The sequence below is a fragment of the Cordyceps javanica genome, chromosome 5, assembly GCF_051103115.1.
Source record: "Cordyceps javanica chromosome 5, complete sequence".
Lineage (NCBI taxonomy): Eukaryota > Fungi > Ascomycota > Sordariomycetes > Hypocreales > Cordycipitaceae > Cordyceps > Cordyceps javanica.
The window spans coordinates 63,754-86,471 of NC_139299.1; the positions used below are offsets into that span (position 1 = coordinate 63,754).

At 52.6% G+C, this 22,718-nt stretch overlaps 8 protein-coding genes across 8 annotated transcripts; 5 read left to right on the plus strand and 3 right to left on the minus strand.

The window, feature by feature from the left end:
• Nucleotides 1-964: 964 nt before the first annotated feature.
• On the plus strand, nt 965-2,801 carry V2A60_007275 (uncharacterized protein; the record flags this gene model as incomplete). Its single annotated transcript, XM_083258560.1, has 6 exons — nt 965-1,269; nt 1,362-2,283; nt 2,366-2,404; nt 2,458-2,550; nt 2,608-2,614; nt 2,680-2,801. The coding sequence occupies 6 exons, from the start codon at nt 965-967 to the stop codon at nt 2,799-2,801; spliced, it is 1,488 nt and encodes a 495-aa protein (XP_083114686.1).
• Nucleotides 2,802-3,350: 549 nt separating this feature from the next.
• On the minus strand, nt 3,351-4,746 carry V2A60_007276 (beta-lactamase family protein; the record flags this gene model as incomplete). The annotated part of the gene is made up of 2 exons (XM_083258561.1): nt 3,351-4,255; nt 4,308-4,746. The coding sequence occupies 2 exons, from the start codon at nt 4,744-4,746 to the stop codon at nt 3,351-3,353; spliced, it is 1,344 nt and encodes a 447-aa protein (XP_083114687.1).
• Nucleotides 4,747-5,059: 313 nt separating this feature from the next.
• Nucleotides 5,060-5,871, plus strand: V2A60_007277 (uncharacterized protein; the record flags this gene model as incomplete). Its single annotated transcript, XM_083258562.1, has 2 exons — nt 5,060-5,594; nt 5,663-5,871. 2 exons carry the CDS (start codon nt 5,060-5,062, stop codon nt 5,869-5,871), a joined length of 744 nt encoding a protein of 247 aa, XP_083114688.1.
• Nucleotides 5,872-6,012: 141 nt separating this feature from the next.
• On the plus strand, nt 6,013-7,286 carry V2A60_007278 (uncharacterized protein; the record flags this gene model as incomplete). The annotated part of the gene is made up of 4 exons (XM_083258563.1): nt 6,013-6,067; nt 6,147-6,717; nt 6,795-7,127; nt 7,190-7,286. 4 exons carry the CDS (start codon nt 6,013-6,015, stop codon nt 7,284-7,286), a joined length of 1,056 nt encoding a protein of 351 aa, XP_083114689.1.
• Nucleotides 7,287-7,383: 97 nt separating this feature from the next.
• Nucleotides 7,384-8,550, minus strand: V2A60_007279 (Aldo/keto reductase family-domain-containing protein; the record flags this gene model as incomplete). The annotated part of the gene is made up of 1 exon (XM_083258564.1): nt 7,384-8,550. One exon carries the CDS (start codon nt 8,548-8,550, stop codon nt 7,384-7,386), a length of 1,167 nt encoding a protein of 388 aa, XP_083114690.1.
• A 573-nt stretch (nt 8,551-9,123) lies between these two features.
• V2A60_007280 (general substrate transporter) lies at nt 9,124-10,878 on the minus strand (the record flags this gene model as incomplete). The annotated part of the gene is made up of 2 exons (XM_083258565.1): nt 9,124-10,323; nt 10,384-10,878. The coding sequence occupies 2 exons, from the start codon at nt 10,876-10,878 to the stop codon at nt 9,124-9,126; spliced, it is 1,695 nt and encodes a 564-aa protein (XP_083114691.1).
• A 4,275-nt stretch (nt 10,879-15,153) lies between these two features.
• Nucleotides 15,154-17,791, plus strand: V2A60_007281 (Sodium/hydrogen exchanger family-domain-containing protein; the record flags this gene model as incomplete). The annotated part of the gene is made up of 3 exons (XM_083258566.1): nt 15,154-15,264; nt 15,327-16,406; nt 16,463-17,791. The coding sequence occupies 3 exons, from the start codon at nt 15,154-15,156 to the stop codon at nt 17,789-17,791; spliced, it is 2,520 nt and encodes an 839-aa protein (XP_083114692.1).
• An 850-nt stretch (nt 17,792-18,641) lies between these two features.
• On the plus strand, nt 18,642-22,270 carry V2A60_007282 (NMT1/THI5 family protein; the record flags this gene model as incomplete). Its single annotated transcript, XM_083258567.1, has 8 exons — nt 18,642-18,807; nt 18,863-19,484; nt 19,542-19,836; nt 19,893-20,054; nt 21,050-21,105; nt 21,162-21,264; nt 21,322-21,390; nt 21,449-22,270. The coding sequence occupies 8 exons, from the start codon at nt 18,642-18,644 to the stop codon at nt 22,268-22,270; spliced, it is 2,295 nt and encodes a 764-aa protein (XP_083114693.1).
• Between the last annotated feature and the right edge of the window lie 448 nt (nt 22,271-22,718).

Genomic DNA, 22,718 nt, shown 5'->3' on the forward strand with positions numbered 1-22,718 from the left:
GATAAGCAGTTTACACCATGCTTTGTTGGAGCGTCTTCGGCCACACGAATTGGGGAAGCCACTGTGCGGTACGCAGAGGGTGCTCCAACGCCTCGTCCGGTACCGCTCCAGACAGCTCACCAGGTGTGGGTGGCAAAGATGCAGTTGCACGCGCATACCAGCATTCTGGAGCTGAGCAGATCAGGCATAGTTTATTAGTAGATGGCATTGATCTGTGAATAACTTGCCGTCGCCCGGTAGTCACGTAGCGTGGTCCAGAGCGTAACCTAACTGGGCAAAGAAGGACCTTTCGACCCCGTACAACGCAGGCAAGCAGGTTACATCTGCTCCGCTGTGGCCATCTCGTCATCCCTGCCCATGCCCATGTCACTTTGCTGCGGGCTGGCAAGCTAGCTGGCAACCTGTGCCTGCGCAGTCTGGCACTGTCGGGGTTGGATCCCACCACCTTGTTGCTCATCCTCACACCGAACACTCTAGAGGTGTTGTCATCCCCTTGGTCTTACGCGTGTGGTACTCGAGCCATCAATCTGTACCAGTAGCTTTGGCCAAATAGTGCTCGCCCTCCCTGTCGTGCGTTTCGCCTAGGCGGAATGCAATTTTGAAACTGTCTCACTCCAAAAGCCAGCTAATACTGGTAGGTCTCTGCTTAGTCGCCTCTATTACGACGCCTTGGCAGTTCGCATGTCGGTGCAGACCTGATACTTCCAAGTGTATCTACGTTGGATCGACGTCGGCGTAATATTACATGAAAGCCTGACACCGGGGGGTCGCAACTGCTCTCAACAAAGTCTCATCTGAAGCATCTCCCTCCCGTCTTCTTTATTTTAACCTTTATTTCCTTGAGCGCCCTTTCGATATTCCCCTTTTACTTGCATACCCCATACATTCCTCCATCACGCTCCTACGAAGCTAGGCGCATCTTTAATTCAGCAACTCCATCCTTGTTACAGCAGTACAGCCTGACATGAGCGAAGCTATCGTCAACAGTACAGAACGCGAAGGATTTAAGAGATCTGCTACAAATCTGTTGGATTTATTCCACAATACACTCATTTTATCGCACATTGTTGCGTATCTCCCGCCATCTTCAATTGCCAATCTCACAGCAACGGACCGGGCCCTCCGAAACACCATCACCCACACTCCAGGCGTATATCGCCACTTGGACTTGAAGACTGTGAAGAAAGCCCACGCTAATCTTGGCGCGATTGATCACGTCGGCGAGGCTTGGACAAACACGCAGATTGTACAGACCTTGACTGAAGAAGAGTAAGTATCTTGCCAATGGGACGCGGCGCTCGCGGTCTTCGATGGTGCTCGCGTTGCGCATAGTTACCTGTACTGATGTGATGTTTCTTTAGCGTCTATGCTGGGTCGTTGCGGGGGCTATTCTCGACTTTGCAAAGACGCAACATTCTGCAAGATGTGCAGACACTTGTTCTCGATGGACTCTCTGTCACGGCAGACTTCTGTCATGACATCATCAACGACCCCAAATTCAACGTGAGGCTGCTTTCCATCCGCGATGTGAAGAATTTGAATCACGGAAAGCTCCGTGCTTCACTGCAGTATGCCTGCCGCCCAAGCCGCGACGGAAGTCCGCGCCTGAAAGGCCTCTACCTGTTCGGCCCCAAGGATGGTGTGTCATCGGCGCCGGCGGCTTCTCATGCTGCAACTACCACGCTTAGCACTGAATGGAATCAGCGAAGCTTGGCTGCGCTGAAAGAAACTGTTGAGCGTAGCCGCGATGCTTGGTGGGATGTCAAAGGTCGGCAGCTCAGCCGACCGGTGCAAGACGAGTGGGCAAACTGCCTACTTGCCTGCAGCGGCGTAATCGTGTTCGATGCGCTGCTTTGCCAAGGACCACGTCACCGCAACAGCCGAGCCGCGGGAACGGCCAACATCCTCGCTGATCATCGGCCCGCCGTGGCTACGTACTCCCTTTCCGGCTGCGAAGGCTGCGGGAAAGCTCCCGAGGGAATGACTGAACCAAATTCGCATGTCGCGACCGACTTGCCATTGATCAGCCCTCCGCCCATCACGTCTTCATCACTCCGAGCTGCGACCGCGCCTAGCCAGAAAGCTACGGCTTTCGTGCCGAGATGTGCAGAGTGCATCAGGGACCGCTATTGCCACTGCTGTAACAAGTGGTGGTGCGAGTCTTGCTATCAGCTGCCTGGCCAGGGGTCTCAGCATGAACCAGCGGTCGTCATCGTGGATGAAGGCGACAACGTTGGTCTCGAAGACTACATGTTTCTTGAAGAATCTACACCGAAAATCAAGGTACGTACTGAGAGGCACTTTTTTCATGTTGTTTCACGCTGCCCTACCAACCTGTGACAATGGACTGACGCCTCACCTTCAGAGCCGAGTGACCAAAAGCTGCTGGGAGTGCGGCAATAGCGTAAGACGACGACTGACTGCTACCCTATTCATTTTTTCCTGACAGCGAATTAGTGTGACGATTGTATCGATAAGACACAGCGAGTGTGCAAAAAGTGCTGTGCTGGCTACTGCACCGTTCATAACGAGGGCTCCTCCGCCGAGTTTGTGAGTACCGAACCATCCAGCGCCAACCTCGAAGAACAAGAAGGCTAACTACTGTAGTGTGATTGTAAGCTTCTCATCGAGTCTGAGAACTTTTGCTGCGAAAAAGGATGATACTAACCGAGAGCATAGGGTGCGTCTCTCGAGGCCGCAGGCTGGCTAGAACAAAGGGACACGAGGGTAACCTCCCGCCACCGGCCATGCTACGTGACTTGCGCCACCTGAATCACATCCGCCGAAGAGCTGGGTTCTAACAACATGTTTCTCTTCATTCTATTCTACATCTAGTAGATCTACAGCGTGTTTTCCTGCCAGCATATTGGAGTGTATTCACGGGTATAACTTTAAATTGGTTAAAAATGGATTTTGGACAGACTGATCGACGGAGTTGCGAGGTCTAGCAATAGCTGGCACAATCTTGTTTAGCTGAATCTCATCTCATTATGATCGTGGCCTATGCTTGGAAACACCGGCCCTTGGAAGTAGCTCTCAACTACGTTTAATACCAGAGCGGAGAGGTTGTTTGTGACTCGGCTCTGTCGCCCACGGCGTATGCGGTCGTGGAGAAAACCTGCCTAGGTAGTATTAAAGTTGGCAGTGTTAATAGTACGGTGCGGGCTCGTCTCCAATGTGGACGGTTTCGATGTTGAAACATCACCGCGCCGCATTTCCGTCACTTCTGAGCGGCCGGTCGGCCGGCTCAGTCCGCGAGCTGCGCCTCCTAGCAAAGCTTGCTAATTATCCTACGCATGATTGCACTCACATGCGCGATATATAATACTCTCAGGAGTAGATTGGAGACATCAGGACGCATCAGGCCCTGCCATGAACCTGCGCGCTAACCATGCCTGGCCATGCTCTTCGTACTGTTGTTTCGTGACTGCAAGCTTTTCGATGTTGGCATGGCCTGCCAAATTGGCCGCCCCAGCCCATGTACTCGTGATGGGATCAGCCGGTCGCGCGACACGGACAACGCAGTCATCGGGAACTCGCTGAACAACTTCTTTCTGGAGCCGTTGGATGAAACCGTCAAAAAGAGCATTGCCTCCTACAACCACCATGTTGGCAAGCAACCCGGGCCACAATCCTACTGGCAGACATTGCAGCGATTGATGGATAAGCTCCGCGATACCTGGTTGTCGCATTCCAATGTCTGATGGATTGAACAATATCTCCGGTATTGTAAATCGTTCATTTCGAAGCGTGAGGACATCCTCATCAGCTTGCACTGCTGCAAGCTTCTGTGCCTTGGTATGGTTCGCCGGGTCGTAATCGCGTACCGAGCCTTTCAACCTTGTATGGAAATCTGGAAGGATATAGTCTTTCGCTAACCCGCCGCCGGACTCGTATGTCGGTCTTTTCTGGCCCCGGGTTCCTTTCCAGGATTTCTCCAGGTCACGCTTGAAGTCGAGCGAAACGAAGCATGCCAGCTCCTTCATCTCGTTGACAATGTGTGGATCGTTTCTAACGTCGAAATGCCGCAAGGATATTTGTCGGGCCATGTAGTTTGTGAGGAGTTTACCTCCTACATCCAGCCGACGCACCGCAGAATGGAGCGGCCGGCCTTGGAATACTGGTGTCACTGTGGTGTGAGAATATCCCGAGTCGATGACGAGAAGAATCTCGGCAGGTATATTAGCAGCCGTCGCCGTATCCATCGGTGTTCGGAATAGTGATTGGACGTCGTGATATGCGTTGAAGGCAGGGCCTAGAAAGGTTAGCTAGTCTACGGAGCGGAACGGACAATTGATACTACGCACCAACCCCACGATAGTAGCTCTCGAATCCGTATTCCTCGAATACTATTTGATCGCAATTCGATTGAAGCACAGGGAGTCCGTTCGGTGGTTCCGCAAGCAAAAGTCGCGTCTCCGACGGGTCGCATTTCAGCGGCGCTTTGCTGCCGAAGAACTCATAGTCCCAAATTTCAGACTGCACCTCCCAGTTGACGATGAAGCCCTTTTCGACAGGTCGTCGAAATTGAATCTCGCCAAAGTCGCTACATTTATCGAGTTCTGAAGCGGTATAAATATTTCGTGTCCGGTCGCGAGCGATGCAGTTCTGAATAATCCGCGGCTCATCAATCCGCCCATCGCGGACAAAGCCCGCCTTTAAGGTAGAGGCGCCATTGTCGAGAACGAACGTGATTTTAGGATGGGCAACTGATGCCAAAGATTTCGCTTTCCTTCCTCCGGCCATGTGGATCGAGCAAGTTTCTGGCTCCGTGGGTTGATGACGCGAACAACTTGGAAGCTTGAACGCTGGTCTCCCTCCCGAGGCCACATCGCGAGATCACGTGGGGCAAACCTGCCGAATACAGGCAAGAAGAAGGCAGAAAACGTACCTTTATACTCTCAAGGGATATAAAGATAGCTAAGCACAGGTAATGGTCGTATGCCCCACGCGCACATTTTTTTCAACCCTTTCCGCAACACTATGAGAGACCACCTGAATGTCTGTCCGTACATAGCTCATTTCAGCACAATCTTTAAGCACACAGGCAGCTTGCATCATGAACACGACGCGGCCAGACGAGCCAGACGGGCCCCCGTATCCTTCATTCGAGGAGCTCAAGGAATCGAGGGCAGTTACAGCCACGGACGCCATGCGGCGCGTCTACTGGCCGCTGCAAGGCGAGTTCCCTCTTAGCATGTCGGTCATGAGAAAACCGCGACAGCCGAGCGGTCTGGAGCCCTTATTCCGGCCAGGGAGTAGCGACAATGACAGCGGCACTTGGCACGAGATCGCATCGCAGCCCATAACCCGGCCAAAGGTTTCATCCATCAAGGTCGGCGTGCCGGAACTCCGCCATTGGGAGCCCAACTGGCGAAACTACCACAGCGAGCACGCCTCGCCCGAATCTGGTGCAGAGTATATTACCCAGAGCGATCTCGATGATGATCTGCGCGACTGGGAGGCAGAGGCAGACGCCAAATTTCTTATCAAATGTTGCGGTGAAGACAGGCCGCTCAGGAAGCATCGTCGCACGATCACAGTACTGCCATCGGAAGGCAATGACTTTGTGACAGTGAAAGATTATCTTTGCAGTCAGTTTCTGAACCTCCCCCCCCAAAAAAACACTCATGCTGTTTTGGTTCTAATAGAGGCGTTGTAGCTGCACATCCATGGCTGATGAGCCTGCGGGGCGATATTCTGCAGTCAAAACTTGTAGATCCAAACGAGTTGGCTTCTAATCTTGAAGAACTCATGGTCAGCAGCAGGACAAGGCCGTGTCACGCAATCATGGGTAAAGATCTCTGGATGAGGCTGCACCAGCCGGCCCCTTACATTGAGTATCAAAACGGGAGACGAGTAGCTCCATGAGATGTGCGCAAAAATATAGCAAAAAGATGATATTGTGTCACTCATTATGCTTCTCGCACTGGCAGCCTCTTTCTTCACTGGGATCATTGGTGTGGGATCCAAGTGATATGGGACTGGGGCTGAGCCTGGAAGTCTATCACCATGAAGAATGTACGCCTCGGCTTCAAGCTCGTTGGTGACGGTTGTGTCGGAAACAGTAAGTGCTGCTCGCAATCCGAACCTTCTATCACTTTGCCGGATGGGACCACATGACACTGACATTGTTACTTTCATAGTCGGCTCCGTCTCAATCCTGGACTCATCCTTCTTAGGCGCTGACAAGGCTATTCTTGTGAAGCCAATCAATCCAACTCCTGGAGAAGGTAGCACTGGAATATCGCTCGAGAACGTTGCCCTCTCAGGAGTTGGCGCCGCGGTCGCTGACACCTCTGGTGCGACAATTCTCGCTGCTTCAAGTTATATAAACCAGTGGGTTGTTGGACCTGTTTACGAAGGCCCGACAGCATCTCGCTCCTTCTCGCATGGCGGTAAAATTGGTCAATACGAGAGGCAACCAAACCTCTTGGATACTCGGGGCAACTACTTTGAGCGTCCTAGGCCTCAATACGAGGATCAGCCGGCGTCAGCATTCGTTCACACAAAATATCTAGGCTGCGCGGGTGATGGCGCCACTGATGACACGGCAGCTTTTCAAGCTGCCTTGAGCTCTAGTGTAGGCAAAGTCCTCTTTGTTGACGCTGGCACATATATCCTGACTTCGACTATTGTTATTCCCTCGGGCGCAAAGATTGCGGGAGAGACTTGGTCACAACTGGCTGCATCGGGCCCGTACTTTGCGGATGCCAAGTAAGTCGGCACTCAGTACCTTGAGAATTGATTACCCTTTGACATTTTCAATATAACTGACTGTCTATTCAACACAGAAACCCCAAGGTTCTAATTCAGGTCGGCAACGAGGGCCAAACAGGCACCGTTGAGATGCAAGACCTCATCTTCACAACTCGCGGTCTAACAGCCAGTGCTATTCTTGTTCAATGGAATCTCAAAGCTGAGTCACCTGGCGCCGCGGGACTCTGGGATTGTCACATTCGCATAGGAGGTGCCACAGGGACAAAGCTCACGCCTGCTGAGTGCCCGCCAGTCACTAGCGGTGTCAATCAGGGGTGCTCCGCTGCAAGTCTGATGATGCATCTGACGAAAAAAGCATCAGGATATTTTGAGAACATGTGGCTTTGGGGAGCCGACAATATGATTGAGTAAGTAGAACCGATCTTTGTTTCCCGCGGGCGGCCCACGAGAGCTAACTGTGACACTGTAGCGATCCTGACGTCAAGGACCCAACGAATGACATGACCCAAACCTCCATCTATATTGCTCGTGGTTTCTTGATCGAGAGCACTAGCCCTTCCTGGTGAGTCTTACTTGTTCATCTGTAGAAAGTCAGAGATAGCATGCTTTCGGTCCCATGATATTGTATGTAAATTATTTTATCAACATTTTGCATACCACCATTCACAGTTTCGCATCGTCAACAACCTTCTTGGCAGAGCGACGACAGCGTTTCGCAATATCATCATTTGGGACGATGCCCATGACCTTTCGCGTGTTCGTAAATGATGGCCCACCACTTTCCCACGCATAGTCTTTCCATTGCCCCAGACTCGGCCACATCTGCATCTCTACCAAAGAGCTTGTAGTATCTTTCCGCTTTTCATTGGTGACAGTCTGCCACAGGTGCCAAGTTTCCTCCAGCTGTTCTACCGTTGAAACACCCATGACGCTTGCTCCAATACGCGCTGGCAAGTTGTTATTCGTATCGCGCTTGAACGCTTCTGTTCCGAAGTTAGATCCTTGATAGATCCAGCTGCGCAAGGACCATCTAATAGCGACCTCTTCTAGGCGTCTGTTTTCCGTTGCAGCGATCGCAGCGAGGTCGTGGCATGCCTTGCGCAGCTCCTGTGGCGCTGGATGCCAGGCAGACATCGGTAGGCTGTTGACGCCCTGCGAAGTCAACAATCCCATGCCAAGCATACTGGCATTCAGTATGCAGTCGACGCCGGACGACGCAAATCGGTCCAAGATGTCCGCTCTTCCAAGCTGAGCGTTCTGAATACAAAAATGGCCGTAGGAAAGAACAGCATCAATCGGTTCGGACGTTTCCCGCATGATCATCTCCGCGAGGGAAGCCAGTGTCTTGACGGGGTATCCGCTGATTCCAACGTAACGAATGACGCCGTCGTCACGGAGACGCCTCAGCTCACCGACTGCGCCGAGTACTTCGGCAGGAGACATAAATTCCACATCGTGCATATACACAAGATCGAGACGATCTGTTCCGAGTCGTTCGAGGCTTCGAAAAACGCTGTATCGGACCCAAGCCGGGGAATAGTCAAACTCGTCGCCAGTAATGCGACCGGCTTTGGTGATGAGGAAGTAGGAGTCGCGCGCGGGTGCGGGGTCTATGCGACGTAGCGCATCGCCTAGGAGGATTTCGGAAGGGCCGTAGTAGGGTGAAGTATCGAAAGCAGCGATATTCAGGTCGAGAGCGCGTCGGACAATGTCGACGTATGGCATCTGCGCAGGGTCGCGGTGGTATTGGTGGTTAAAAGTGGCGGTCCCCAAGATCAGCGGCGGTAGCACCTCAGACAAGGGCCGGGGGGCTGGTCGCTTGGCATCCATCATGGCCCAGGTTTGAGTCCTTCTCCGGTAAGACGCTGCCAGTTATACGTGTACTGCAGCTTCAGTCGAACGTATCGCGTTCTAGTAGCAGTCGGATGCGGAACGCACGGGCGGGAGTCGACTCGATTTTTTCGTTGGAGGGGCAAAGCGGAGGGGCTGGCTATGCGGCCGAGTGTAGGTCGACGTCTTGTGCGCTCTCACAGAAACCTCGACTTATATTTGAACATTTGCCTTTCGGGCATCCGCAGTACCAAGGGCCATGCCAAGTTTCCGTGCGCGAATTCTGTATTGGAGGCAGAGGAAGCACGGGATACCAAAGGTGTAGCGGATCTTCAGTCGCTAGCGCCTCACTGACATGAGAGCCGAGAGAACGCAGGCTAGGCGACTACGAGAGACTGTGTACATCCGGTTCACTTGAGGTCAGAGCATGAAATGTATCGAAAAGAATGAAATTAGGTGTTTTTTAAATCAATAATAAGTTCTCATATGTAAATCAAGTCCGCCAGCTTCTTACAGGGGTATGTGCAGTATTCATTCATCCTGATACGTAAACAGATCCCATTCCTACACCACTTAGACAGCGGAGCCGCGGCGCTCAACGTCCTCGATGACGTGCTTGTCGAGGTGACCGCCAGTGCTGTGACCGGCAGCAAAGGTAGTTGTGGGTTTCCACTTGGCAGAAGTGCGAGGAGTAGACTCCTCCATCATCTTGTCAACCTGCTCGAGAGAGAGACCCTTGGTCTCAGGGACGAGGAAGTAGGTATACACCAGAGCGCAAGTGCACAGCCCACCCCAGATGAAGAAGACTTTCGACTTCAGGTCGCCCTTATCAGAGCCAACCATGTAAGGGGTAATGACGGCGATGATGGTGTTCCAGAGCCAGTTGGAGGCGGTGGAGAGACCGACACCGCGGGAGCGGATGGGCAAGGGGAAAATTTCGCCAATAACAACCCAAGCACCGGGGCCCCAGGTGGAGGCAAAGAAGAAAATGAAGATGGAGATGAAGGCAATCTGAGCGTTGACGGCAGACAGGTTGTTTGGAGTAGTGGCGTTGGGATCATCCGGCGTAGGGGTAGAGTGGACTCGGTCGAAACCAGCGGTAACACCAATGATGGCACAGAGAAACTGGCAGACAAGCATACCGGTGGCACCGACAAGGAGGATGGAACGACGGCCAAAGCGCTCAACAGTCCAGAAAGACAGAGGTGTGGAAAGCACGTTGATGATGGTGAAGATCATGGAAGTCAGGAAAACGTTCTTGACGGCGCCTGTAGACTTGAGGAAGGTAGCCGAGAAATAGAAGATGAAGTTGACTCCAGTCCACTGCTGCATCATCTGTAGAGAGGTGCCAAGGATGGTGCGGCGCAGGTTCGACTTGGAAGCCCACAGGCTACCCTTGAAGCAGTTGGCCCAGCTGCCGAACCAGGTGGTGGAGGGAATAAGGGCACGCTCGTACTCCTCGTTGGCAACAATCTCGGCGACCTCGCTCTGGACGTACTCGGAGCTCTCAGGCTGTCCACGGAGTCTGGAGATGGAAGCGACAGCCTTCTGGACCATACCCTTCTTGATGTAATATCTGGGCGACTCGGGGAGGAACAGCAGGCCACCGCCGAGGATGACAGCCCATGGGAACTGAATACCGATGGGGATGCGGTAGGAGCTGGTGTTCTTGTAGTGAGAGGTATAGTTGACGACGATCGAGGCCAGCATGAGACCGATGGTAATGCAGAACTGATAGCCAGAAACCAGAGCACCACGGACCTTGCGAGGGCACTACGAGAGTGGTTAGCAACAAGCTGCTGCTTGACGTGTTGATCAGAAAGGTGAGCTCACAATTTCAGACATGTAGAGAATGACAATGGCAGACTCGAAACCGACACCGAGACCAGCTACAAGACGGCCAGCGACGATGGGACCGAGCGCGTTGGAGGGGCTTGTAATCATCTGAACAACAACACCGATGGCGTAGATGACGCAGCCGAGGATGACAGTCCACTTGCGGCCAATCCAGTCGGCCATGTCACCGGCAATCAGGGCACCAAAGAAGGTACCGCAAGAGAGAATGGAGACAATCAGCGAGGAGTGAGGGTCGCTGAGCTTCTCGGCGCCGACGCCCTCGACGGCCTGGTAGAAGATGGGCGACGCGGTGACACCGTTGATGTAGCCGGAATCGTAACCGAAAAAGATGCCGCCAAAGGAGGCAAAGGCGCAGAGAAGGTAGGCCTTCCATGTGACGGGCGCCTCAATGGCCTCGACATCCTGCGCGGCGTGGAGGGTGACGTCCTCCTGACGGAACTCGTCAACGTCAACCTTTTCGCCGGGAGACATTGCAAGAGGGTATTCGTCGTTGACCGAGTTGACAATGGCTAAAAGGGGTTATGGACAATGAGCGGCTTCGTGAGACACTGGCGACGAAGTAGTAAGACAAGAGACTCGGGAAGGGGGAAGGAGGGGGGGGCAACGCCGGAGTCTTATACCGACGACAACCTCTCCAAGTCTTGCGCTCTGCTTTCTTCTCCCATGTTTCGAAAATGGGGAACAGGCTCAGTAATTGGGGGTCCTCCCAAACATGCTTCGGCGCTTTGCCGGGCATGGCTGACTTGGGGCGTGCCGGGGCAACAGGGGTTGGGAGGCGCCGTTGCGAGATTCTGGACCAGGTACTCCGTATGAAGGCCAGATTTGGTGAAGAAGGCCCGGCCGTAAGGGGGGGGGGGCGTAGACGTAGCGCGGCATGGCCAGGTGCAGTAAGTTAACAGTACTGAGTACGTGCAGGTGTGCACGGCAAGAAAAGGGCGGTAACTAATAACCAACTAATAGTACGGAGTAGTTAGTTAGTTAATGGGCTTATTACTGGTACAACAACACTCCATACAGAGACTAGCCTGATGAAGAACTCGTCGGTCGAAGCATGAGGCGAGTTCGCGTCCGGGGAACAAGCCTGGGGATAGAGCTGGGGATGGAAGCAGCTACCTATTCACCCACTGTTCCGTTCACACAAGAACTTGTACTGGTATGGAGACAGCATACGAATGAGCAGAATCAAGTAAAGGACAAACCCTTTGTGGCGGCTCCAAGTGGGGGAATAGACTCAAGGTCCGGAGGGCCGCCCCATTGGGGCTGGCGAGAAGGGCCGAAGGCCTCAGACTCGTGGGGAAAGCCTCAGAACGGATGAGATATAACAAGCGCCGCCACAGGCAGAACAGGTCTCGTCCTACTTGCTGGTATAATTTGCCCCGAATGCGTCCCCAAACTTTTCCACGAGTCCCCCGGAGCCACTCTGCGCTGGGGTTATGGGGACGAGTTTCTTGGAGAAGCGCCGAGAAGGGCCGGCCGGTGGTAATTTTATTGACCAGCGCCGCCCGCTTTCGCGCGCGTGGCCAGCCTGACAATGGCTATTATCAAAAAGAGACAAAGGGCCTCCTTTCTTGCAATCGCACTGCTACTCCGGATGGGCGGACTGCCGACCCTGTCTGTTGGGCCGGGCAAGCGAGCATTTCGCGATCGACCGACAAGCACAACCAACCCTTGCACCGGGGGCATCTGGCACAGGAGTCTCCCGTCGTCTGTCCACGACTATGGGGCTGGGGCTGCTCCCGATTCAGCTGTTTTCGTCGTTTAAGTTTTCCCCAGGCCCCGTGACTGGGTGGGAAATAGCGCCGAACGGAGACGACGTGGATGGGGTTTGCCATGGTGGTTTGGGGCCCCTCATTCTCGGCCCATTGGACGCCACTACGATTTTTCTTTCCCTCAGAAGCTTGTGTCAATAGCGTGATGTGCTTGAATGTATTGGGGAAACAGCATTCTTCTGTTGTTTATTTGCATCATCGGAGGTGGCGCATGCAAGTACTGAAGTACAGATTGGGTGGCGTTGAGCACCAAGTACTGAGTAGTGACGCGCACACTGGAATGCCCTTTTTTTTTTTTTTTTTTTTTTTTTTTTTTTTTTTTTCAGTTTTGTATCTCTCGCCGGCTCTGCATGCACTCTTTCGCTTGTGGGCGTAGTTACCGGGACATGGCAGATCTGGGAGCTGCAATCACCGCACTGTCCCTGCCTGGGCCGGTTACCGCTAGACAACTGGGAGCCAAGAGGCCTCACCGTCAAGCAAACACGGTAAACTCCTGGCCTATCGGTGTTTCGGGGAGGGTGTGAAGGGCATCATGCAGACAGCCAACCCGCAGCCTCATCCAGGCGCAGACCAGGGGCCCGCTGTGTAGCTGCGGGCGCGCCTCCAGTTTCCACCAACGAATTCGCAGTCTGACTGTGTGGTCAAAAGCTGGCTAGATGGCACTATTTTCGGTCGAATTCCTCCTGCTGCATGGAGAAAATGGCTGAGAGGCGCTCTTAATTGACCGAGTGAAGGCAACCTGTTGAGTGTATGCCCGTGCATGCTGTCGGCTCGAGCAATATACTGCTTCAACGCCGATCCTGCGGTTCAGTTTTCTTCTCGTCTCTTCTCTTCTGCTTTCCTTCTCAATAGAACGAGAGACCCATCAGTGACCACCCACGACTGACCCGCCAGAAATCAGACACTCACCCAACAGCAGCGACGACGGCCATCCCCTTACTTGGGAGGCAGTCTACTGGGATAGTAAGTACTTGCTGATGCCTCTCTCTTCAGTCTAATTTTAGCAGGGCTTCTGCGTGAGGCTCGCCGTACCGGTTGTTACCTCTGTGCCAGTGCAACCAGCAAGGCAAGCCTCGTATTCCTCTGTCGGCATTAGCTGTAAGTAGCAGTCGCACCTGTGGCGAGGCTGTCGCTCCTCTGTTATTAAACTTCGCCGAACTTTTTTACTCAGTAATACTTGTGTCTCCACAGCATACAGTCTAAAATCACACCGGGGCCTGTCAGCTGAGCTTCTGTATTGGTTCCTTCGCGGCAGGCCTGAGAAACCCATGCTCAGAGAACTTGGTCGCGTGGCTCTCGCTGGCGAAAATTTTCCCTTCTTCCTTCCCTAGCCTGGTTACTGGGTACGCGCTTCTCTAACCACCACACCGGGAAGTGCGAAATCGCCACCTTGACTCCATCCGCGCGCGCGGGCAGCCTGCCGTGCGCTACTGAAGTCATTGCTGTTGTGACCCGAGTGACACTGATCCACGCGTTACGCGACTTCGATCCAGACCGCGAGCAGACTTCACCAAGGGCTGTCAATACGTAACACTCTGGCGACTTCGGACAGCGTAATCGAGGGCTGTTGTTACCATTATACTGATACTCTCACCACGCAGTGATCCCTACATCTCCGTCTAAGTTTCCTGCCTCCTGTCTCGGCCATGCCCAGCTATGGGCACAACGCACAAGCCACTTATTGCAGGCATAAACGTCTCGCGAAGGCTCATTCACCTTCGCGTTTTCCCTGGCAACCGGCAGCACACGCCCAATATGCCGGTTTCTCTTTTTGAGAATCGCTTCGATGAAACCCGGAGCCTCAATGAGATCCAGGCGCGGAGCTTGTCACATGCCTCCGTTTACCTGGTTAGCGCCTGACAGAAGCCTGACTGCAAGCCCAGTTGGGTAGCGCTAGTTTTTGTTGTTTGGTCTCGCCCAGTCTCGTTCAAGGTTGCTAACGGCCACCCCGAATCTCTGACCCCTTTGGGCGAGAAAGCTCTTGTTGCAAACAACGCAAGCGTTTGATCGGGCATACTCCGTACAGTGGTGGAAGATCGACCTCTATCTAATAACTAATACCAGTACTTGGACATGGCAGTGGTGCATGGTCCCGACAGATCACATCCCATCACGCGCCGCGCCACGCCACCTTGACGGCCTGAATGCCTCGCGGGCAAGCCTACCGGCTTCCAGCTGAAGGGTGGACCTGTCTGTCACTGAGAGTGTCCACAACCCGTTCACTGTTTTTATTTTTGGGGGTCATGTCTTGCTATCAATGCAGGACAGCCCTGCCCTAAACTGAAACCAAACTCTACTAAGTATGTAACGTACGGAGCACGGTGTACTGGATCTTCGGTAACAGTGCCGACAACTTGTCTGTGCTTGGTGGAACATCTCCCGACAAGTCTTTCAATGCTTGGCTAAGAATCTTGTTCGTGAAGTAATATCTTGGCGTCCAGACCGCATGTTCAGTCACACAGCAACCTGCCGCTCTCTTGGAGCGCCACTGACTCGTCATCTGCTGCAATCCAGAGACTGGTTGCCGGGGCTTGCTCGACAAGGATGACAAAAAACACTTGTCAAGAACGTGTATTAACAAGACATCAAGGAGTCCCAAACCTAATGAATACTTGAACTCATAGTAGCTGTAACCACCACCAAGCCGACTTTGAATAATTCAAAGTTTGAGCCCGTTCTCTTATCAACAATAATAACTCGAGACTGCTGGTGGATGCGACTGCAATCGCCCGAGTGGGCCACCTCTTGTCCGTAGGAAGATCGACCTCCAGCTTCACAGCCCACTGCGCCCGGAAGAACGCCACGGCGTAGAAGCGGTCATGCTCCCATTACTTGTATTCGCGCACGCATGATTGCTCCCTTCTCCTACATCTGCGCTCATCTATAAACTGAGTAGCGACCCTGGTGGTCAACATCAGAAGCGCATCCCAACCTCACAGACGCTTTCCTCCCACTGCGACACATCCTACAGTAAAAAATGTCGACGGCGGCGGACGACAATCGCGCTCCTCCGCAGGGCGGTGTGATTGAAGGAGCCAATCCTTCGAAATACAACCCAGCAGATCCAATCACCCTTTTCATCATCCAGGTATATGCCTCACTAGCACTGGCCTGCGTCGCCGATACGGTTCTAACGAGACGTGCCTCCAGGCCAGCTTGATCGTCATTGTCTGCCATGCGTTGCACTGGCCGTTATCCAAGATCCGGCAACCGCGCGTCATTGCCGAAGTCGTCGGCGGTATCATTCTGGGGCCGTCAGTCATGGGTCGCGTCCCGGGGTTCCAGCAAGCCATATTTCCCAAGGAATCCATCCCCAACCTATCTCTGGTCGCGAATCTTGGTCTGATACTGTACCTGTTCCTCATCGGCATGGAGACTGACGTTGGATTTCTCGTGCAAAACTGGCGTGTTGCAACGTCTGTCGCTTTTGCCGGCCTTGCGCTGCCCTTTGCCGTTGGCTGCGGCCTAGCCTGGGGTGTCTACCACGCATTCCGCGATGACTCTGGACTTGCCCCCATCAGTTTCAGCACTTATATGCTTTTCATTGGAATTGCCATCGCAATCACCGCATTCCCGGTGCTGTGTCGAATCCTATCCGAACTTAAGCTTCTGGATACCTCAGTTGGTGTCATTACTTTGTCTGCAGGTGTCGCCAACGATGTGGTCGGCTGGGTATTACTGGCATTGTGTGTTACACTTGTCAATGCTGGTAAGGGATTAACTGCACTCTGGATCCTTCTGTCCTGCGTCGGGTTTCTCCTCCTACTTGTGTATCTTGTTAAACCGGCTTTGATCTGGCTCCTCCGCCGGACAGGCAATCTGCAGAACGGTCCTTCACAAGGTATTGTGTCACTCATTATGCTTCTCGCACTGGCAGCCTCTTTTTTCACTGGGATCATTGGTGTGCACCCAATCTTCGGTGCATTTATGGTTGGTCTGATTATCCCGCGCGATGATCGCTTCAACATCAAAGTTACCGAAAAGATGGAAGACCTAATCGGCGCTCTACTCTTGCCATTGTACTTTACCCTTTCAGGTCTCAAAACCAATCTTGGTCTGCTGAACAGTGGCCTGGCATGGGGCTATGTCTTTGCGACAACAATCGTCGCTTTCTTGACGAAAATCATCGGCGCGTCCGTCGCCGCGCGGCTCAACGGTCTGGTGTGGCGCGAATCCCTAACTATTGGCGTTTTGATGAGCTGCAAAGGTCTGGTGGAGTTGATTGTACTGGTAAGTCTCTCACAGCATAGTGCTTGTCATTTGGACATACTTGCTAAATTATACAGAATATTGGTCTCCAAGCCAACATCCTCAGCACTCGAACCTTCACCATTTTTGTCGTCATGGCGCTCCTGACGACCTTCACCACAACACCACTCGTATCATGGCTATATCCGCCTTGGTATCAGAAGAAGATGGAGCTCTGGCGCCGTGGTGAAATTGACTGGGATACGGGTGCACTGATAAGTTCACCCAGTGCTGGCACCAACCAAAATGCTACGCGAGAGCCTAGTGTGGCTCGACTTCTCGTATACTTGCGTCTGGACACCATGCCTAGACTTCTGCGGCTTGTCTCGCTGTTTGGTGACTCTGCAAGGCCGATAGAGAATGGTACAGAGCCGGAAAATCCATCTCTGAGGCCAGTTCGCACACATGGAATCAGATTATTGCAGCTGACGGACCGTGATTCGTCTGTCATGACTGTTTCGCAAGTTGACAGCTACAGTCGCCACGATCCTGTTCTCAATACCTTCCGGACGGTGGCGCAGGCCAACAATTTGGCCGTTTCTGGAGAAGTTGCGATCATGCCCGAGCATCGATTCTCGCAGGCGCTTCTCACAAAAGCTACAGCCATGTCCGCCAACCTACTCCTTGTTCCTTGGAGTGAAACAGGGGATATAGGAGACTCTCAAATCCTGTCATCCTCTGCGCAAGCTGACAAACTAGCCTCGCCGTACACCTCATTCGCGTCATCCACACTCGATAAACATGAACACAATATTGCTGTGTTTTTCACTAGAAGTGATTACAGCAGCTCGAGAGAGAATGCACCGGAAGAGAAGGGTAAGCTGACCCGCCAATATTCTTTTGGCGTGATGAGACAGGATTTCCCGGTCGACACAGTGAAGCGTCAACCCTATCATATCTTCATGATCTACATCGGAGGCGCCGACGACGACTTTGCTGTCCGTCTTGTTTTGCAGCTGTGTGAGGGATCACAAGCCACTGCCACAATTTTGAAAGCCAAAGAAGAGGAGGCGTCAAACTCTAGCTCGTCCAAGACCGACATCACGGGCTATCTGGAGGGGCTGAGCGACGAGCTGTCTGCTAAAGTGCAGCTGGAGCACGTAGACGGCCCCAGCACTGTGGAGGAGCTCATCCACCACGCATCTACCAATTTGCAGGTTGCTCTACCCGGAAACAAATCCAGCCTGATTGTCGTCGGACGCCATGCCAAGGATACACTGAACGAAGGCAAGCTGAAGCACACACCGGCAGCCGAGACAACGCATTGTTTGGGTATCCTTGCTTCACAGGTAGTTGAGGAATTTGTCGATGCTGATGTGCTAATTGTTCAGGCGGCGCCAGTCACCGACACCCCCGTGTATTCTTGAGGTCGGGTTTTTTTTTGTAAATGTTCGCACATATTCTGCATTTATATGACTGGTGAATTATACAATTTGGATCGGTCAGAAAGCCTGATGCTGTAGATTGACTTCTTCAACCCCTAGTGCAAATAGCGAAACCTGCTAATTTTTACCGAATGCAAACTCATGTCGCAAGGTAATTCCAGTCTCTGATCGTCGGGGCGACGGCGGCAATGTAGTGCTAGAGCTGTTTCTCTGCCTTTTAACTTTGGATTGTGACAAGGGCAAAGGAATACCTGCAGTTGACCCCCTCTGCGGACGACGGTGAACGCTCGAGCCCGCACAAACAATCGACAACTGAAAAAGGCAGTTGAAATAACTTTCTAGTGAAAAGATCAAAAACAAATCAGCATGTCGACTACGAGCCGAAGCGGAGCGGCATTGACGGGCTAGGACATGCATACACAGCTGCAGCACAGCGGGTAGGTACCTGATCTATGCTTCAACTAATTGTAGCGCTCTTCTGTGACGGCTACGTTGCTGATTTGAGGTTATGCCTGTTACTAACGGGGATGGGTAAACTAAAATAGGTAACAAAATGATTGTTGGCCCTACCATTCTCGGTAGATGGCCCCAATGCCGAAGACCGACCCTTCCTTGGTTTGCCAACCTATCTTGTCACCTCTGAGACACTAACTATATAAATAGTGCGTGCGGGGTTGCGATTGTGAATACACAGATGCTTAACTGGGAATGGCTGAAGCGGACGACTAGAGTCGGTCCGAAAGCTAGGATATATGAGAAAGAGATTTCCATCATGGAATTAACCCTCCGTCTCGGCGATGTTTGCGGTCAATGCCCAACAAACTTGTACAAAATGAGTCGGAATGTCATGTTTCTGCTTGGCGCGCTGGCAACAGTAGCCATTGCACAAATGCCAGCAGACGCATATGATGTGCCAGCCGTGCCCAACGTAGTCGGGCAGCCCCTAGACGGGTTCGTCAGCTACTCTATCGAATTCGCGTCATTCCCGGAATTTGCAGGTGGTGTCCTCCTCGACCGCAGCCAGACTTGGACTTGATGCTGATTATCACAAAGGTAACATGTCGTCTCCGAATCGGTTCTCATATAATTTGCTCAAGAACCTTGGAGATGTTATGGGCACAAATCCGTATATACGGGTGGGAGGTAACACTCAAGATTATGCCCTTTTCAATAGCTCCCAGCCGGAAGCGTTGATTGGGATAGTAGACCCAAATCGATCTCCGGATTATCCGACGTCGATTACAATAGGGCCTGCTTATTTTGAGTCATACAATACCTGGCCAGGATTCAAATACTCCCACGGACTGAACCTGGGACTAGGCGGGAACCGAAGTGCTGGCTGGCAAACACTGGTGGAGACCGTACCGCTGGTTTGCAAAACGCTTGCTAATGGAAAGCTATACATCTGGGAGTACGGAAACGAACCTGACTTGTATGGAGTCTCCGCACAAGGTTCCGTTAGGCCCCCTTCGTGGGATGAGGCAAGCTTTGTCTGGCAGTGGCTGAATGGAACCAAAGAGATTCGATCCCAGGTGAAGAAGAACTGTCCCAGCTTGGCCGAGCCGCGGTACATGGCCCCCTCCTTCGCTGCTCTCTCGAGCCCTTTGAAGGAGCCGAAGACATGGCAATCTGGCTTGAACACAAACCAAGACATTGAGTTGTATTCCACACACAAGTATGCATGATTCGAAGAGGGTACTGGGGTACTATCCCCTCGCTAACACAGCCGCAGCTACATCAGCGGCGCGACATCTCCCGGTGTCACGCTACAAGGAACGTTGATGAATTTTGGAGTCACTCAAGCTTCTGTCAACAATCATGTGCAGGCTTATAATAGCATTTTTAAAGCGCGAGATAAGGCCTCTGCACCTCCGCTCATTTTCGGGGAAACGAATTCGCTCTATAACCAAGGCCGCCCTGGCTTGTCGAACACTTTCGGGGCTGCGCTCTGGGGCGTCAATTTCAACCTGTTCTCCGCCTCCGTCGGCTTTAAGAGAGTGCACATGCATCAGGGGGTAAACTATCGCGTGAGATTCTGTATGCCGCATATTGATGAAGATGCAGGATGCTAAAACGTATCTAGTACCAAGCTTGGCAGCCAGTTGACACGGACAAGGCTACTAAAGGTACCAAGGCACCTTACTATGGCAGCATGGCCGTGGCTGCTATGCTTCGCAACAGTGCCTCTCAGCCCGTCAGCGTATCCAACATAGCACTGGGCAACGACCAGCACGAAGCTGCCTATGTGGCCCATTTTACAAACCACAAAAATATCGCCCGGATTCTTGTTATTAACATGCATGGATATAATACGACGGTAGAAGGCGCTGGCCTTGACCCACTGCCAAACCCCGCTGTTCGGACGAACCGTAGATACGGCTTCCATGTAGGGTCGCAAGTCCCAGATGGACAAGTTGTCCGTATCCAGCGTTTAATGGCCAATGGGAGTGATGCAATCACAGGAATTACATTTGATGGATGGAGCTACAACTGGGAACTCGATGCGGGTAGACCAGTGAGATTGCCCAATGTTACGATTGGAGAGACGACCTCAGTTGAAAACGGCCATGTAGTGGTTGAGTTGCCAGATTCTTCCGCAGCCCTTTTAACATTCACGAAGAGGTGCAGCTAGATCAAGACGAATACCGCCTTGACAGAAGTCCAGTATCGTCTTGACAATAGACATACATCATAGTTGCACTCTGAGCTAGATATACAGAAGCCGCTTATCAGAGGCTCATGACCATGGCGGGGTTGATCCACCTTCATATTGTGCCGCAAGCTTGACCTACCGATTGCCCGGAGCATAATTGGTTGGTCAAGATAACTGGTCCCGACATCGCCTGTGACGTATAAAAGCAACTGGAGCCGGGTGCGGGACTTTCTCATTTCACTCTCCTGCATACACCATCCCACCATCCTACTACCACTACGAAACCGAAGTGAAAATAGCACAATAAGCTTCCGGTACGGAATATGTGATCCGCGCAGGACAAAACACTTCTCGCCATGGAGCTATCCCAAGATCGAGGTAATGTATACTGGAATGCAACCGGGTGTTCAACGGTTCGCCCCGCACAGCAGCAGCCGCGACACTTTTGCGAAAGAGTCCAAGTTGCGGTGCGGGGTGACGTGTTGATCTGAGAAATACCGGCGAACTTGATCTGGATAATACCAGCGAAAGGACCTGCTTCTGATATCCCTCCCCTCCCCAGCGCGGCGTGATACTGACTCCCGCAGCATATCGCTCGAACAATCAAGATGTCTACTGACAAGATCACGTTCTTGACCAACTGGTCAGCAGCAGCAGTAGACCCTAGCCGGACATGGCTTGCTTACTGACAATGGATAGGCATGCCACCCCTTACCACGCCCCCCTCTACTTGGCCCAGAGCAAAGGATTCTTTGCCTCCGAGGGCATCAAAGTCGCCCTTCTTGAGCCGAATGACCCTAGCGTAAGAGCGGCGCCGCCAGAGCTAGCAAGAAACACCTTACCTTACTGATTGACCTAGGATGTCACCGAGATTATCGGCTCTGGCAGCGTGAACATGGGCTTCAAAGCCATGATTCATACACTTGCTGTTTGTTATTCCGTCCTCAATATATGCTGCCGAGGACCTGCCCTAACTCGTCACGCAGGCCAAAGCTCGCAACTTTCCCGTTACCTCAATTGGAAGCCTTCTCGACGAGCCCTTCACCGGAGTCGTGTACTTGAAGGACTCTGGCATCACTACCGATTTCCGGTCTCTCAAGGGCAAGCGCATCGGATACGTTGGTGAATTCGGCAAGATTCAGATCGACGAGCTCACATCGCACTATGGACTTACCCCCGAAGACTACACTGCTGTCCGATGCGGCATGAACGTGTCCAAGGCTATCAAGAACGGCGAGATTGACGCCGGCATCGGTCTGGAGAATGTTCAGATGGTCGAGCTCGAGGAGTGGCTGGAGAGCCAAGGACGCCCCAAGTCAGATGTACAGATGCTCCGCATCGATGAGCTTGCCGAGCTCGGCTGCTGCTGCTTCTGCTCCATCCTATACATTGCCAACGACCAGTTCTTGGCGGAGAACCCCGACAAGGTGCGGGCGTTCCTCCGCGCCGTCAAGCGCGCCACCGACTTTGTCCTCGACGAGCCCGAACAGGCCTGGGCTGAATACGTCGACTTCAAGCCGGTCATGGGTACCCGGCTCAACCGCAAGATCTTTGAGCGCAGCTACGCCTACTTCTCGCGCGACCTCCAGAACGTCAAGCGCGACTGGACCAAGGTGACAAAGTACGGCCAGAGACTCGGCGTCTTGGGCGCCGACTTTGTTCCCAACTACACAAACGAGCACCTCGAGTGGGTTCTGGACGAGGCCTCGGAAGATCCCACGGGTGACCAGAAGCGCATGGTCGAGCTTCAGTGCGAGGTCGCTTGCAACGGTGGCTTCCGCCGTCTCCCTCGCGCTACCGCCGCCTAAGTAGTTTTTCCATTGTACGCGATGGGTCTCTTGATGAGTTGAAGTAATGATCCAACATCTTATTTCTGCGCCATCTAGTACTGCGAGGGGTTTTCAACCAAGCACCCTTTCAGATTTCTTGAACTAGGAAATGGAGAGAATACTTGCGCGCGTCCGATAAATCGTAATTTGAACGTGTCTGTTAGTTAATTGTAGACTCGACAGCTGGCTACGTAACGAGGTCGGCGTTGGCATCTCAGTTGTTGCAACGACAAAGAGGCGGAAAGAGAGCCATTGTTCGATGGCAAAAAAAAAAAAAAGAAAAGGACTTGAACTCCCAAAAATTGATCAAGTGTCTTTTGCTGGAGAACACCACCACCTCGCTACCGGGTCGGTATTAGAAAGTCATACCATTCAATCTATATGCGGTTATACTGAGAAAGAAAACAGACAGATGTAGCAAGCTCAG